The 17,353-nt window shown below is 45.2% G+C and overlaps 1 protein-coding gene across 1 annotated transcript in view; it reads left to right on the forward strand.

Annotated features, from left to right (window-relative positions):
• LOC138963715 (dynein axonemal heavy chain 12-like) overlaps positions 1 to 17,353 on the forward strand; it is a 111,980-nt gene that overhangs the window by 27,825 nt on the left and 66,802 nt on the right. The window contains exons 15-20 of the mRNA XM_070335563.1: positions 2,295 to 2,420; positions 4,725 to 4,931; positions 5,853 to 5,974; positions 8,850 to 9,126; positions 11,073 to 11,258; positions 12,245 to 12,445. Of these exons, the coding sequence (XP_070191664.1) occupies positions 2,295 to 2,420; positions 4,725 to 4,931; positions 5,853 to 5,974; positions 8,850 to 9,126; positions 11,073 to 11,258; positions 12,245 to 12,445 (1,119 nt within the window). The remainder of the gene's footprint in view (positions 1 to 2,294; positions 2,421 to 4,724; positions 4,932 to 5,852; positions 5,975 to 8,849; positions 9,127 to 11,072; positions 11,259 to 12,244; positions 12,446 to 17,353) is intronic.

Genomic DNA, 17,353 nt, shown 5'->3' on the forward strand with positions numbered 1-17,353 from the left:
GTGAGGAATATGGCTTGACACTGGGACCATGTGTTTGTCATGTTGAACTGGCTGAACATGAAGTGTAGTTGTGAGGAATATGGCTTGACACTGGGACCATGTGTTTGTCATGTTGAACTGGCTGAACATGAAGTGTAGTTGTGAGGAATATGGCTTGACACTGGGACCATGTGTTTGTCATGTTGAACTGGCTGAACATGAAGTGTAGTTGTGAGGAATATGGCTTGACACTGGGACCATGTGTTTGTCATGTTGAACTGGCTGAACATGAAGTGTAGTTGTGAGGAATATGGCTTGACACTGGGACCATGTGTTTGTCATGTTGAACTGGCTGAACATGAAGTGTAGTTGTTATCAAGAGGTGGTCGCTAGGGCAGGTTTGACTCGATGTAACTGAGTGCCGCAACATGACAATCTTCTTTGGAGGCGAAGCCCGATCAAACAGGATTGAGGTTTTAGAGCTACAGGCAAATCCAGCTAACTCACAAACGGTTAAGTCAAAAGTTCGCTTAGCACACAAAGAAATTCTGGTCCGGAATTATCCCTCTTTATCTATGTGTACAAAGTACCCTGAGCTCGAAATGGGATTTCTCTTACGTAAGTCGAAAGACGGATAGCACACAACAGAAAGTCAGTCCCAAAGACAAAGTTTACTCTATATTTACTACAGCAACTCGAAACACGAAACTTGGCGTCTCACACTAGCGCATTGTGTAACCTTATTCCCTTCTTCTCTACACGGACGCCACACCGACTGGTCAGTCGGCACGCAATAAAGTATGAACTGAAGTTAGGAGGGGGCGAGGAGTAAGGAGGGGGCGAGGAGTAAGGAGAATTATCCAACTCCAAGAAAACATTCTGAAAAAGGTGGGGAAGTGGTGACAAGGCAGTGAACGCACTCACCATGCACTGACATCATACGAAAGCAGCCACACAAACACAGCACAGAGGCAGAGGCAGGTGTGCAGATGCTTTGTGAGAATAAGCGTTGAAAACCAGTTTGAATAAAAAAAAAACCCAGCAGATAGAGCCGCATGTCATAATCATTCTTCTTGTCTGGCTTTATTGACTGCATGCCGATCTTGTGGCAGTGACTTTTCACTCTTCAGTCGGACTGAACACAAACAGCTCTCACTCTCCCTCACTGACTACCCTAAGCCCTACAACTGATCTTTGGAAATTGTTTGGAAGAGTACACCTCTCTATTTCTCTCCAATGCTCTTCCTGCTGACTCCAGTGACACCGGACACCCCACTGAGTTTAGCCAGCTACCCCCCACCCCCCCCCCCCCCCCCCCTCTCTCTCTCTCTCCCCAGCCATGTACTGTTTGGTGCTGTGGCCAGAGAGGTGTCACCGGCTAATTGAGGCCAGCTGCACCGCTGTTCACTCAGAGCAAAACTAGTTGACTGTGTCTAACTTTTGACAAAGCAACACAACTGAAGGGTTCACAGATTAGGTAACCGACTCACTGGTCAAGGCTGCAGGGAAACAAGAGTATCTTGTCAATGAAAGAGGTTACACACAGATACCCGATGCTGAGAACGGTGGCCGATTTTTCACTCTCTTTCTCGGAGGGCCTTCATCATTGCAGGGACTGCTGTAAAGAAATGCTTGCTCAGAAACTAACTCTTTTTGCATTGAAACATGCACCAGAACTGGTGGACACCATCGACAATGTCAAACATGAAATCGAAGCAGTTTACTTGAGGAAACGGTCGTCAGCAACTCAAACTTCTCTGTTTTCTTTTTTTAAGAAAATCTGAGGTGACTTTCTTTGTGGCCCCGCCCCCTCCCTCTGTAAGGACCCCCCTCCATAAGGACCGATTTTTGTCAGTATTTTCAAGGTCGCTAGAGAGGGGTTCCACTGTACTATGACCAAGTCGAAATTTCGGATAGGACACAATAACAATTCGGTCCCTTCAATTTCGTCTTATCCGGATTTGCCTGTAATTTCTTAGCGAAATAAGAAGTATTATTTATAGGTACACAAAGGCAACCAAGAACATACATGGAGACTGTAGCAGCCAGACCCTATCACAAACACAACTCTACAATTCACAGGTGTCTTGCTGTTCGAGCTATAAATAGTTTGATAGACAACTCTGCAGAGTCTGCTGTGAAGGGTGACGCAGTAGTCTCCCTGTCACATGTATAAATCATTATACTTTGCATGTTGAAATGTGTGTGTCACAGGAATCTAAGGACCGCCTGGCCTATCTGATTGACGTGTTGTTCACACCCACACACATACATCTGATACAGAACACAGTCATGTTGAAATGTGTGTGTTACAGGATTCCAAGGACCGCCTGGCCTATCTGATTGACGTGTTCATGTTCACGCCCAAGGACATCGAGCTGAACTGTGAGGTGTTGACCTGGCCTACACGCATCAACCCCGTGTTTGACGACAACGATGTGGTGAGTGCTGTGTGTAGCGTGCTAGCAGTAGTGTCACTGTGCTTTGGTCAGTGTAACACTTGAAGGGCAGCTAGGTTATACATGTACACCATTAGTAAATGGTCAATGTTTGAGCGAGTGGTTTGTATTTTCTTGATTTATGTTTTAAGCTATGTGGTGGATTGATTTTGGTTTTTTTTATTTGGGGGGGGGGGGGGGGGGGCAGAGGAAGAGTGTTACTGTGTTTTCTGTCTGTGATGACAACTATGTGATCAGTCGTACGTGAAGCCTGTTAGCAGTAATGCTACAGTTAAGGTGTGTGTTGTTATCTCAGCTTTTTGCAGTGAACACTGGGAGCCTCTTTTTGAACTGTCCATATTTAAAAATGTTGGAGAAGAGAAACATACAAAACAAGCAACAGACAAAGCAAACAAATATCAGCTGTAAACGAATATGAAGACTGACTTTGGACGTCAAGCTCTTGGAAAAATAGAATGAAAGCAGTAAGTATTAGTAAGTACATACTGTTCACATAAAACATGTCTCTTTGATCTCTTCCTTGCAGAGTGTGCTTGGTGACTAGCAAGTATCGTTTGTCATTGTCACACAGCAGATGCATGTCCATCACTTGGTGACTAGCAAGTATCGTTTGTCATTGTCACACAGCAGATGCATGTCCATCACTTGGTGACTAGCAAGTATCGTTTGTCATTGTCACACAGCAGATGCATGTCCATCACTTGGTGACTAGCAAGTATCGTTTGTCATTGTCACACAGCAGATGCATGTCCATCACTTGGTGACTAGCAAGTATCGTTTGTCATTGTCACACAGCAGATGCATGTCCATCACTTCAAATCTGTGTCATGCTCAGTATCTTTCATGTTAACCCTTAGGCTGGTTGTCGCGACATATGTCGCGCTACTTTACGTATACTGTCACCTGGTTGTCACGACATATGTCGCGCTACAGGCTCAGTCTGTTTGGTCGGTTTCGATTACCTCCCATGAATGCGAAAACGTATATGACTGTTTTTCTTTATTTTTCTCTCTGTTAATTGACCAGTGGCTATGTAACACTTGTTACACAATTGCACCAGTGTAAGGGTTAAGAATGGAAACATCTTTCTACTTTCAGCAGTCAGGGCATGCTAAGATGGATGTTCTCAGGTGTTGTTGCAATGTTAGCATGTCGTTGTTTGAGCAAGAGATGGAAGAAATAAACCTGGAAACTACTAACAGTTTATGGAGGAAATGCATGGTCTTGTTGATATGGATAATGAACAATAACACTTTTTATCTCTTCACCATTCTCAGAGTAAGGGATGAAAGAAAAACCTTGGAAGCTACCAACAATTTATTTAGGAAAATGCATGGCCTTGTTGAAATGAGTAATGAAGAGTAAAACTTTTGTCATGTTCACGTTTCACAGCCCGTCAGGTTCTTTGTATCAGGAATGTTACCTTTGATATTGTACACATATCACAACTAATCTGCATTGTTTTCAGTTTAGACGTGACATTTGTCGAGTGAGAGATGTTGGGGAATGGGCCGGGAGGTGTCTGTTGTTTAGCTCTTCTTTTCACAACTTCTTGATGTCTTTGTTGTTGATGTCTTTGTTGTTGATGTCTTTGTTGTTGATGTCTTTGTTGTTGGTGTCATTGCTGTTGATGTCATTGTTATTGATGTCATTGTTGTTGGTGCCATTGTTGTTGATGTCATTGCTGTTGATTTCATTGTTGATGATGTCTTTGTTGTTGATGTCATTGTTGTTGATGTCATTGCTGTTGATGTCATTGCTGTTGATGTCATTGTTGTTGATGTCATTGTTGTTGATGTCATTGTTACTTTGTTGCATCTTGTTCTTGTTCTGTTTCACTTACTCATCTGATTGGGAAGTCACCTGTAGTGAATGAGAGAAAGAGCTCCAGGGAGCAGTGTTGAAGTGGATGTAAGCAATAAGTTTATAAAAGAGTGATGCAGTTAACAGCAAGATTAGCACTGGAGAAAATGCTTGTCAAGGTACCTATAGTGTCTCGGGCTTGAAGAAATGAATCAAGAAGTGCTGTCAGTGCTCTTGATCCTTCTCTATCATTTCCACTCTATCATATTAAATTACACTCTATCATATTTATATTACACTCTATCATGTTTTGTCTTGAGTTTGATCAGTCAGCAGCTGTTGGTATTATAGTTTGATATTTGATGTGTGGTTTTTTTTAACCCAAATACAACATTTTATTTCATATTTCTATTTTTTCATCCATTTATTTATTGTAACTATTTCAACTTGACTACCCTAACACCTGTGTGTGTCTGCCCCCAGCTGGTGGAGAGCTCCAAGCAAAAGTCCGAGAAGCAGCTGAACGAGCGGCGGGAGAAGGTGATGCTGGAGCTGGAGAAGCTGCGACAGAGAGTGGACGAGTTCAACGACTACGGCGAGCTGGACATGATGCAGCAGTACGTGCAGGACGTGGGCAAGGTGCAACGCCGCATCGCTGACATCCAGGAACAGATTGTCTGGATCAACAAGGTGAGATAGACACTAGACATCCAGGAACAGATTGTCTGGATCAACAAGGTGAGATAGACACTGGAGATCCAGGAACAGATTGTCTGGATCAACAAGGTGAGATAGACACTGGAGATCCAGGAACAGATTGTCTGGATCAACAAGGTGAGATAGACACTAGAGATCCAGGAACAGATTGTCTGGATCAACAAGGTGAGATAGACACTAGAGATCCAGGAACAGATTGCCTGGATCAACAAGGTGAGATAGACACTAGAGATCCAGGAACAGATCGTTTGGATCAACAAGGTGAGATAGACACTAGAGATCCAGGAACAGATTGTCTGGATCAACAAGGTGAGATAGACACTAGAGATCCAGGAACAGATTGTCTGGATCAACAAGGTGAGATAGACACTAGACATCCAGGAACATATCGTTTGGATCAACAAGGTGAGGGGGCCCAGTAGTCATGCCCTGTTCTTTTCTTGGCCTACTTGTTAAAAGCTAGCAGCTAGGGATGCTGAGTGCTAATGACGAGGTCTAAAAGCTATTAGCTAGGGATGCAGAGTGCTAATGACGAGGTCTAATAGCGAAGGGAAAGAATGAAGCGCTCTGAACGCACATAGACAACGGTAAGTTAGAACTATGCAGAACTTGTGTCCTGGCTTTAGTTCAACACATGTCATGTTTGGTGACTGCAGGAAGAAGCCCTGTTCTAGTACCCTGTCTTGGTGTAACACATGGCATGTTTGGTGACTGCAGGAAGAAGCCCTGTTCAAGTACCCTGTCTTGGTGTAACATGTCATGTTTGGTGACTGCAGGAAGAAGCCCTGTTCAAGTACCCTGTCTTGGTGTAACATGTCATGTTTGGTGACTGCAGGAAGAAGCCCTGTTCAAGTACCCTGTCTTGGTGTAACATGTCATGTTTGGTGACTGCAGGAAGAAGCCCTGTTCAAGTACCCTGTCTCGGTGTACCCGGACGTGGACGACATCGCCAGCCAGCTTGATCCCTTCATGCGTCTCTTCAATGTCGTCCTCAAGTGGCAGAGGGCAGAGAAAAAGTAAGTGGTGGTTATTGTAGTCATGGTGTGGTTGTGTCAGCCGAGGTCTTCATTTCTGCTCTAGGTTGGTTTTCATGTTCCCCCGTTCTCTTTCAACCCACCGGCCATTGAAATAGCATGCCTTCGCAAAATGTAGAAAGAAAAAGTGGCTGTGAATCTGTTGAGGAAAGGAAACTGGCAAGACACAAGAAACCCAGGCTAGTGGCCATTATTGCCTGTTGCTAGTTACCGTGGCCATTATTGCCTGTTGCTAGTTACCGTGGCCATTATTGCCTGTTGCTAGTTACCGTGGCCATTATTGCCTGTTGCTGGTTACCGTGGCCATTATTGCCTGTTGCCAGTTACCGTGGCCATTATTGCCTGTTGCTAGTTACCGTGGCCATTATTGCCTGTTGCTAGTTACCGTGGCCATTATTGCCTGTTGCTAGTTACCGTGGCCATTATTGCCTGTTGCTAGTTACCGTGGCCATTATTGCCTGTTGCTAGTTACCGTGGCCATTATTGCCTGTTGCTAGTTACCGTGGCCATTATTGCCTGTTGCCAGTTACCGTGGCCATTATTGCCTGTTGCTAGTTACCGTGGCCATTATTGCCTGTTGCTAGTTACCGTGGCCATTTTTGCCTGTTGCTAGTTACCGTGGCCATTATTGCCTGTTGCCAGTTACCGTGGCCATTATTGCCTGTTGCTATTTACCGTGGCCATTATTGCCTGTTGCTAGTTACCGTGGCCATTATTGCCTGTTGCTAGTTACCGTGGCCATTATTGCCTGTTGCCAGTTACTGTGGCCATTATTGCCTGTTGCCAGTTACTGTGGCCATTATTGCCTGTTGCTAGTTACCGTGGCCATTATTGCCTGTTGCCAGTTACCGTGGCCATTATTGCCTGTTGCCAGTTACCGTGGCCATTATTGCCTGTTGCCAGTTATCAGGGGGATAATCAGAAGACAAATACAGTGGAACCTGTCCGTAACAACCAATTCAATGGACAGGTGGTCGTTATGGACAGGTGGTCGTTACAGACAAGTGGTCGTTACGGACAGGTGGTCGTTATGCACAGGTGGTCGTTACAGACAGGTGGTCGTTATGGACAGGTGGTCGTTACAGACAGGTGGTCGTTACGGACAGGTGGTCGTTACAGACAGGTGGTCGTTACAGACAGGTGGTCGTTACAGACAGGTGGTCGTTATGGACAGGTGGTCGTTACAGACAGGTGGTCGTTATGGACAGGTGGTCGTTATGGACAGGTGGTTGTTACAGACAGGTGGTCGTTACAGACAGGTGGTCGTTACGGACAGGTGGTCGTTACAGACAGGTGGTCGTTACGGACAGGTGGTCGTTACAGACAGGTGGTCGTTATGCAGAGGTGGTCGTTACAGACAGGTGGTCGTTATGGTCGTTACGGACAGGTGGTCGTTATGGACAGGTGGTCGTTACGGACAGGTGGTCGTTACAGACAGGTGGTTGTTACAGACAGGTGGTCGTTACAGACAGGTGGTCGTTATGGACAGGTGGTCGTTATGGACATGTGGTCGTTATGGACATGTGGTCGTTATGGACAGGTGGTCGTTACCGACAGGTGGTCGTTACAGACAGGTGGTCGTTATGCAGAGGTGGTCGTTACAGACAGGTGGTTGTTACAGACAGGTGGTCGTTACGGACAGGTGGTCGTTACAGACAGGTGGTCGTTACAGACAGGTGGTCGTTACAGACAGGTGGTCGCAGGAGAAAGGTGAATCATACAGGGTAAAAAAAACCTCATCGGTGGTCCTTTTGGGTGGTGGTTGTAGGCCGGTGGTCCTTTTGGGTGGTGGTTGTAGGCCGGTGGTCCTTTTGGGTGGTGGTTGTAGGCCGGTGGTCCTTTTGGGTGGTGGTTGTAGGCCGGTGGTCCTTTTGGGTGGTGGTTGTAGGCCGGTGGTCCTTTTGGGTGGTGGTTGTAGGCCGGTGGTCCTTTTGGGTGGTGGTTGTAGGCCGGTGGTCCTTTTGGGTGGTGGTTGTAGGCCGGTGGTCCTTTTGGGTGGTGGTTGTAGGCCGGTGGTCGTTATCAAGAGGTGATGGCCAGGGCAGGTTTGGCAGTATTAAAACTTGCCGCAATGACACAAAACGTGCCGCAATGACACAAAACTTGCCGCAATGACACAAAACTTGCCGCAATGACACAAAACTTGCCGCAATGACACAGAACTTGCCGCAATGACACAAAACTTGCCGCAATGACACACAGGCTTTGGGACTAGATGGCTGGATAATCGTCTCAGCAGACTGTAGATTGTCTTCACCCCACATGGCAACACCTCGCCAACACTCGGCGTTTTCTGGATATCAAAGTACCTGACAATACAGTGGGACCCCCTTTTAAGACCCCCTTTTAAGACCCCCCAATGTAAGACTCCCTCCCTTTTAGGACCCTGTTTCTTTCTTCTTCTTCTTCTTCTTCGTTCATGGGCTTAGACTCCCACCTACACTCGTGTTTTTGCACACGCACGAGTGGAATTTTACGTGTATGTGTTTCTTTCAACTTTCTGTTCATAGCCCATGTAAATTTACCCCCATTTTAAGATTCCCTCCTTTTTAAGACCTGATTTTCTTAGATTTTTGAAGGTCGTAAATAAGGGGTTCCACTGTAGATGACTGGACAATTATCTCAGCAGACTGTAGATTGTGCCTTCACCCCACATGGCATTAACACCTGCCCAACACCAGGCGTTCCCCATATCAATACAAACATTGCCTTCACCCCACATGGCATTAACACCTGCCCAACACCAGGCGTTTTCCCCATATCAATACAAACATTGCCTTCACCCCACATGACATTAACACCTGCCCAACACCAGGCGTTTTCCCCATATCAATACAAACATTGCCCTCGCCCCCAGGTGGATGGACGGCATGTTCCTGGAGCTCAACTCGGAGGCCATTGAGGGCGAGGTTGACGAGTATACCCGCGACCTCTACAAGATCCAGAAGCAGTTCAACAGCAAGGTCAAGAAGCTTCAGATCGAGCGGGAGGAGCGGGACCGAGAGAAGAAGAGGAAGAGGAGGATGGTGGAGGAGGACGGAGAAGCTCCGGCCGAAGAGGAGGATGACGACCTTCAAATCCCACAGGCTGTCAACGTGTGCAACACTGTCATGGATAACATGAGGGATTTCAAGGTCAGGATCATCTCAGTTCAATTCAGTTCAATTCAGCTCAGTTGAGTTGAATTCAGTTCAGTTGAGTTGAATTCAATTCAATTCAGTTCAATTCTATTCAGTTCAATTCTATTCAATTCAATTCAATTCAGTTCAGATCAGTTCAGTTCTGTTCACCGGCACGGTAGGCCTAGTGGTAAGGCGTCCGCCCCGTGATAGGGAGGTCGTGGGTTCATGGGTGAGACATGAAGCCTGTGCTGCGACTTCTGTCTTGTGTGTGGCGCACGTTATATGTCAAAGCAGCACCGCCCTGATATGGCCCTTCGTGGTCGGCTGGGCGTTAAAGGCAGAGTAAGCCTCCCGTAAACCATCACAGATACGGTCAGGCTTTTACACACAGTACAAACACCATTTCATTTAAACACTCACCAATTGAGAACATCCTAGGTGCCCTCCGTAAAGAGCGAACAATTTTCAAAGAATTTATTTTTGCGTGGTTTATCTTACCCCTGAGCCATCGTGAACCCGTGTGATCCAGTTTTCCCTTTTCACAATGCAGTCGTCATAGTTAATCATTTGAATGCGACTCGACGTGAGCTTATCTACAATAGCACGTTTTTTTTTTATGCACGAAACAACGGCTGTGGTTCACAAGAACTCTAGCGATGGCTTTTGACTGTTGAGAGGAACGGCGATTTGCACTGATAAACCGGCCGTCGTCTGCTACGACCCTTGCGTGACCCTGCTTCCGGGCTTTTCTTTTTTTAAACTTTCACAACTTCGAATTGTTCTGATCTTGTCTTGATGAAAAACGAATTCTTTTATGATTAAAGAATGTTTGTGTAACAAGCTGTCAATTTATTATTTAGATTTTAAAAGTTAGGTCTAGCGCAAAAACGAGGCGCCGTTGTTGTTAACGGAACAAGTCTACGAAAATAAATTCTTTGAAAATGTCTCACGCTCGACAGAAAGCAGCCAGGATGTTCCCGTTCGGTGAGCGTTCAAATGGAAGTATGCTTGTACTGTATTTAGACGCTCGGGGAGCTCTGTGATGGTTTACGGGAGGCTTACTGTGCCTTTAAGCAAACAAATAAACAAATAAACAAAGTTCTGTTCAATTCTATTCTGTTCAACTCCCTTCCCTTCCATTCAATTAAAGTCTATTCAGTTCAATTCAATTCAATTAAAGTCAAGGTCAGGGCCATTTTAAGGGTTGGCGTTTAGAAATGTTTTAGGATTTGTGCCATATACGTATCATTATTATCACATGTATTATCATTGCAGATTGCATCTGTTTGTCATTGTCCGCTGAAAGTTTCACCGTTACATCGTTCTTTCATAACCACAGCTAGAACTTAACTCGTGAGCAATATATCTTAAAATGTTTCACTCAATGTTTTCTCAGATGATAGACTGATGGCGGTCCGTAGTTGAGCCCCAAGTGGACTTTGCAAAGTCTTTTTACCAAACATTCAGTACAAATGCTTTGTGCAGCGAGCTGTGTGAAGTGGATTTCGCACCGGCATGGTTGGCCTAGTGGTAAGGCGTCCGCCCCGTGATCGGGAGGTCGTGGGTTCGAACCCCGGCCGGGTCATACCTAAGACTTTAAAATTGGCAATCTAGTGGCTGCTCCGCCTGGCGTCTGGCATTATGGGGTTAGTGCTAGGACTGGTTGGTCCGGTGTCAGAATAATGTGACTGGGTGAGACATGAAGCCTGTGCTGCGACTTCTGTCTTGTGTGTGGCGCACGTTAAATGTCAAAGCATCACCACCCTGATAAGGCCCTTCGTGGTCGACTGGGCGTTAAGCAAACAAACAAACAAAAAAAGTAGATTTCGCAAAGTCAACATTGCCCAGTTAATATGTGGCTTAAACGTGAAGCATGTTGTGTGGCTTAACGTGAAGCATGTTGTGTGGCTTAACGTGAAGCATGTTGTGTGGCTTAACGTGAAGCATGTTGTGTGCAGGAAATTGTACCAGTCATCTCCATCATGTGCAACCCCGGTATCCGGGAGCGGCACTGGACCAAGATGTCTGACATCGCCGGGTTCGACCTGACCCCCGACACAGGAACCACGCTGCGTAAGGTCCTCAAGCTGGAGCTGGACTCCTTCATGGAGCAGTTTGAAATGATCTCCGGCGGCGCCTCCAAGGTCAGTCAGGACCCGCTTTCTTTCTCAAACACGCAACCAGGAGATAGAAATGATACCCCATTGGCACAAATCTGACCCAAAAGCTTTCTTCATTACACTCACATAGCACCACCATGCATCTACAACAATAAAAGAGGCAAAGAAAGGGTGAAAAATGGAATACTGAAACATAAATGTGTGCTTCCGTTTGAACGTGTAGCCTGATGGCAGTAGTTTTTTTTATTTATTTCACATGTGCCTGTGCCACACGATGGCTATATCTCAGCCTAGCCTTTCTGTTCAGGAATTGAAACAAGTTTCTGTAAGCATGGTCTTCTGTCTGATACAGCTCAGATGGTATTTATTTATTGTGAAGCAACTTGGCTCTTACCTGGTGTTTAGCACACATCACTTGTGAAATGATCTGGCAACAAAAGATAATCTTGTGTGCACTTCCAGTACTTCTCACACTTGCCTTTGCCCCAACAGGAGTTCTCACTGGAAAAGATGATGTCTTTTCTATGACTGTGTGTATTGTGAAGCAGCTTTACTCTTGCCTGGTTGGTGCATAATGCCTTTTTAATGGCTGGTGTGTATTGTGAAGCAGCTTTATAATGGCTGGTGAATTCATTTAGCAACACAGATATTCCCAGGGCTTCATTTCTGCCTCTCTAGCTGCAGGGAGGCTGAGCTATTTTTAGCACCCATCCTTTCCCCCACAGCAGAGATAACACAGCAGAGATAACACAGCAGCTGCTGGCTGTCTCAGTGCCAAACACTGATAAGGCCCATCTCCCGGGGTAGCGCCAAAGCATTTGGGTATAACGAGCACGCGAGGTTACCAGTGTGCTGGCTGCAGCTGTTGGTAGCCAAATGATTCTCTCTGCCCGGGCTATTTTGAATGCAAGCAAGGAACACTGGTGTGCTTTACGTTGCCCCCAGCAGAGGATTAAATCATTTGTATGTGCTCTGTGAATACCCCTGACCTTGACCTTTGCCTCCAACAGGAGTTCTCGCTGGAGAAGGCGATGAAGAAGATGATGGACGAGTGGGAGGGCATCTCCTTCAGCCTGATCGCATACCGTGACACCGGCATCTCCATCCTGGCCTCTGTCGACGATATCCAGACAATCCTTGACGACCAGATCGTCAAGACGCAGACCATGCGCGGCTCGCCCTTCATCAAGCCTTTTGAGAAGGAGATCAAGGTACAGTCATAGAGTATAGAGGTATAGAGGTATATAGCTATTCTGATGGACACGTGGGGGAATTCAGGGGCTGTGATTGGATGGTCTCACACATCCCTTTTCCGATCATCAAAGCATAACGCTACGGAAGTTGGCCATTTTTGCCGATATCCAAAAGCATATCGGCAATAACAAAGACGCTTGGTTCCGGTTTCTTCCACGTGTATAAAGTACACGCATACCTCGCCAGGTTTGTTTCTGTGACTAGTCGACAGACGATGCCATTTGCTTTGTGTGTGTTTTTGTTGTTGCTTACTGTACATGACATACATTACGTGTATACTCCAGTTCTTTAACAGGCAACAAACCTTGTAAATTTCCAGAAGCTGCAATCTGAAGCGACCTATTTCTGATTCTAGCAGACGATCTCTCCAATGTTTAACACAAAATCAGCAAACTCTCCTGTCACATAGAACGTCCATTGTATAGTGCAATGTTGAAATAAAGTTACCGGTCTGAAACATTTAGTCGTTTCTTTTGAGACAATCCTTGTTCTCTTATCATCTACAGACAGACAGACAGACAGACAGACAGGCAGACAGGCAGACAGACAAACAGGCAGACAGACAGACAGGCAGACAGACAGGCAGACAGACAGACAGACAGACAGACAGACAGACAGACAGACAGACAGGCGAACAGACAGACACACAGACAAACAGACAGGCAAACAGACAGACGGACAGACAGACGAACAGACAGGCAGGCGAACAGACAGACAGACAGACAGGCAAACAGACAGACAAACAGACAGCCTGCCAGACAGACAGGTGAACAGACAGGCGAACAGACAGACAGGCGGACAGACAGACAGACAGGCTAACAGACAGACAGCCAGACTGACAGACAGGCAGGCAGACAGGCGAATAGACAGACAGACAAACATACAGACAGGCGAACAGACAGACAGACAGGCGAACAGACAGACAGACAGACTGGCGAACAGACTGACAGACAGACAGGCAGGCGAACAGACAGACAGACAGACAGACAGGCAAACAGACAGACAGTCAGACAGGCAAACAGACTGACAGACAGACAGGCAAACAGACAGACAGGCAGACACAGACAGACAGACAGACATCCAGCCAGATAAACAGACAGGCAAACAGACAAACAGACAGACAGGCAGACAGACAGGCAGACAGACAGACCGACAGGCGAACAGACAGACAGGCAAGCAGACAGACAGGCAGACAGAGACAGGCAGACACAGACAGACAGACCGACAGGCGAACAGACAGACAGACAGACAGACAGGCGAACAGACAGGCAGACACAGACAGACAGACAGGCGAACAGACAGTCAGACAGGCAGACAGACAGACAGGCAGACACAGACAGACAGGCAGGCAGGCAGGCCGGCAGGCAGACAGACAGACAGGCAGGCAGACAGATAGGCAGACAGACATACAGGCAGACAGGCAGACAGACAGACAGGCAGACACAGACACACAGGCAGACAGGCAGACAAACAGACAGACAGGCATCCAGACATCCAGACAGACAGACATGCTGACTGTAGCCTTTGTTGTGGACCAGCACTATTTGCTGCGTCCTTTGTTGGTGTTGTTGCTTGTATAGGTACTGGTATTGACTGTATGTATAGGTACTGGTATTGACTATGTATAGGTACTGGTATTGACTATGTATAGGTACTGGTATTGACTGTATGTATAGGTACTGGTATTGACTGTGTGTATAGGTACTGGTATAGACTGTATGTATAGGTACTGGTATTGACTGTGTGTATAGGTACTGGTATTGACTGTATGTATAGGTACTGGTATTGACTGTGTGTATAGGTACTGGTATAGACTGTATGTATAGGTACTGGTATTGACTGTATGTATAGGTACTGGTATTGACTATGTATAGGTACTGGTATAGACTGTATGTATAGGTACTGGTATAGACTGTATGTATAGGTACTGGTATTGACTGTGTGTATAGGTACTGGTATAGACTGTATGTATAGGTACTGGTATTGACTGTATGTATAGGTACTGGTATTGACTGTATGTATAGGTACTGGTATTGACTGTATGTATAGGTACTGGTATTGACTGTATAGGTACTGGTATTGACTGTATGTATAGGTACTGGTATTGACTGTGTGTATAGGTACTGGTATTGACTGTATGTATAGGTACTGGTATTGACTATGTATAGGTACTGGTATTGACTATGTATAGGTACTGGTATAGACTGTATGTATAGGTACTGGTATAGACTGTATGTATAGGTACTGGTATTGACTGTGTGTATAGGTACTGGTATAGACTGTATGTATAGGTACTGGTATTGACTGTATGTATAGGTACTGGTATTGACTGTATGTATAGGTACTGGTATTGACTGTATGTATAGGTACTGGTATTGACTGTATGTATAGGTACTGGTATTGACTGTATGTATAGGTACTGGTATTGACTGTGTGTATAGGTACTGGTATTGACTGTATGTATAGGTACTGGTATTGACTATGTATAGGTACTGGTATTGACTATGTATAGGTACTGGTATAGACTGTATGTATAGGTACTGGTATTGACTGTGTGTATAGGTACTGGTATAGACTGTATGTATAGGTACTGGTATTGACTGTATGTATATGTACTGGTATTGACTGAGTGTATAGGTACTGGTATAGACTGTATGTATAGGTACTGGTATTGACTGTATGTATAGGTACTGGTATTGACTATGTATAGGTACTGGTATTGACTGTATGTATAGGTACTGGTATTGACTGTATGTATAGGTACTGGTATTGACTGTATGTATAGGTACTGTATTGACTGTATGTATAGGTACTGGTATTGACTGTATGTATAGGTACTGGTATTGACTGTATGTATAGGTACTGGTATTGACTGTATGTATAGGTACTGTGTTGACTGTATGTATAGGTACTGGTATTGACTGTATGTATAGGTACTGGTATTGACTGTATGTATAGGTACTGGTATAGACTGTATGTATAGGTACTGGTGTTGACTGTATGTATAGGTACTGGTATTGACTGTATGTATAGGTACTGGTATTGACTGTATGTATAGGTACTGGTATTGACTATGTATAGGTACTGGTATTGACTGTATGTATAGGTACTGGTATTGACTGTATGTATAGGTACTGGTATTGACTGTATGTATAGGTACTGGTATAGACTGTATGTATAGGTACTGGTATTGACTGTATGTATAGGTACTGGTATAGACTGTATGTATAGGTACTGGTATTGACTGTATGTATAGGTACTGGTGTTGACTGTATGTATAGGTACTGGTATTGACTGTATGTATAGGTACTGGTATTGACTGTATGTATAGGTACTGGTATTGACTGTATGTATAGGTACTGTATTGACTGTATATATAGGTACTGTGTTGACTGTATGTATAGGTACTGGTATAGACTGTATGTATAGGTACTGGTATTGACTGTATGTATAGGTACTGGTGTTGACTGTATGTATAGGTACTGGTATTGACTGTATGTATAGGTACTGGTATTGACTGTATGTATAGGTACTGGTATTGACTGTATGTATAGGTACTGGTATTGACTGTATGTATAGGTACTGGTATTGACTGTATGTATAGGTACTGGTATTGACTGTATGTATAGGTACTGGTATAGACTGTATGTATAGGTACTGGTATTGACTATGTATAGGTACTGGTATTGACTATGTATAGGTACTGGTATAGACTGTAGTTGGTCTCAACAGTTCCCCTACCCAACCTTGCTTCTCTTTCTGATCAACTGAATTCTCACATGTTCACTTGTGCTTTTCTTTCCAGTTGAGGGGATGTAAGAGGTACAGATTGTTCATGTGTTATGCAGAAGTTTTATTGATCTGTTTGAGGGGCTTGTTGTAGCTTTATGTTTGTTATATGTTGTACAGTTTCTTAAATAAATTTGAGCATGCTTGTTGACATTTGCCCGTTGTTGTTGTGGTTTTTGTTTTTTTACCAGGATGTTTTTATTCTTTTGAAATATGGTCACTTTGGAATGGTCAGCTGATCAAAAAGATTGTGGTGTCAGTGTTTTTTCACAGAACTTGGTGTACCCAAATCTACAAGTAGTAAGCAGGCATGGGAATTGTCCGCCAAAAGGCAAATTTCCACAGATTATTTTTTTTGTTCCGCTGAAAAAGCAAAAGTGTCCGCCTAAAAAAAAAAATGGGGGACGCAAAAATGGTTCTAAAAACTGAATTTAATGGCAAACTTGGAGCTCAGATGACACCAAATTGCACAATTTGGGTTCTTTGGAGAATTTTTTCCGGGGGAGCATGCCCCCGGACCAGGCTAGGCGCATCGCGCCGTCGATTTTGATATTACTTACAAATTTTCAGCCTTTTTTACTTTTTCCAATTCCCATGCCTGAGTACGTTAGTACAGTTCAATCATGTTGAGACCCCCGCCATACTGTGCACCCCCCTTCCTTTTGTTTAGACCCCCGCCATACTGTGCACCCCCCTCCCTTTTGTTTAGACCCCCGCCATACTGTGCACCCCCCTCCCTTTTGTTTAGACCCCCGCCATACTGTGCACCCCCCTCCCTTTTGTTGAGACCCCCGCCATACTGTGCACCCCCCTTCCTTTTGTTTCGACCCCCGCCATACTGTGCACCCCCCTTCCTTTTGTTTAGACCCCCGCCATACTGTGCACCCCCCTCCCTTTTGTTTCGACCCCCGCCATACTGTGCACCCCCCTCCCTTTTGTTTAGACCCCCGCCATACTGTGCACCCCCCTCCCTTTTGTTTAGACCCCCGCCATACTGTGCACCCCCCTTCCTTTTGTTTCGACCCCCGCCATACTGTGCACCCCCCTTCCTTTTGTTTAGACCCCCGCCATACTGT

The sequence above is a fragment of the Littorina saxatilis genome, linkage group LG4 (genome assembly GCF_037325665.1).
Source record: "Littorina saxatilis isolate snail1 linkage group LG4, US_GU_Lsax_2.0, whole genome shotgun sequence".
NCBI lineage: Eukaryota > Metazoa > Mollusca > Gastropoda > Littorinimorpha > Littorinidae > Littorina > Littorina saxatilis.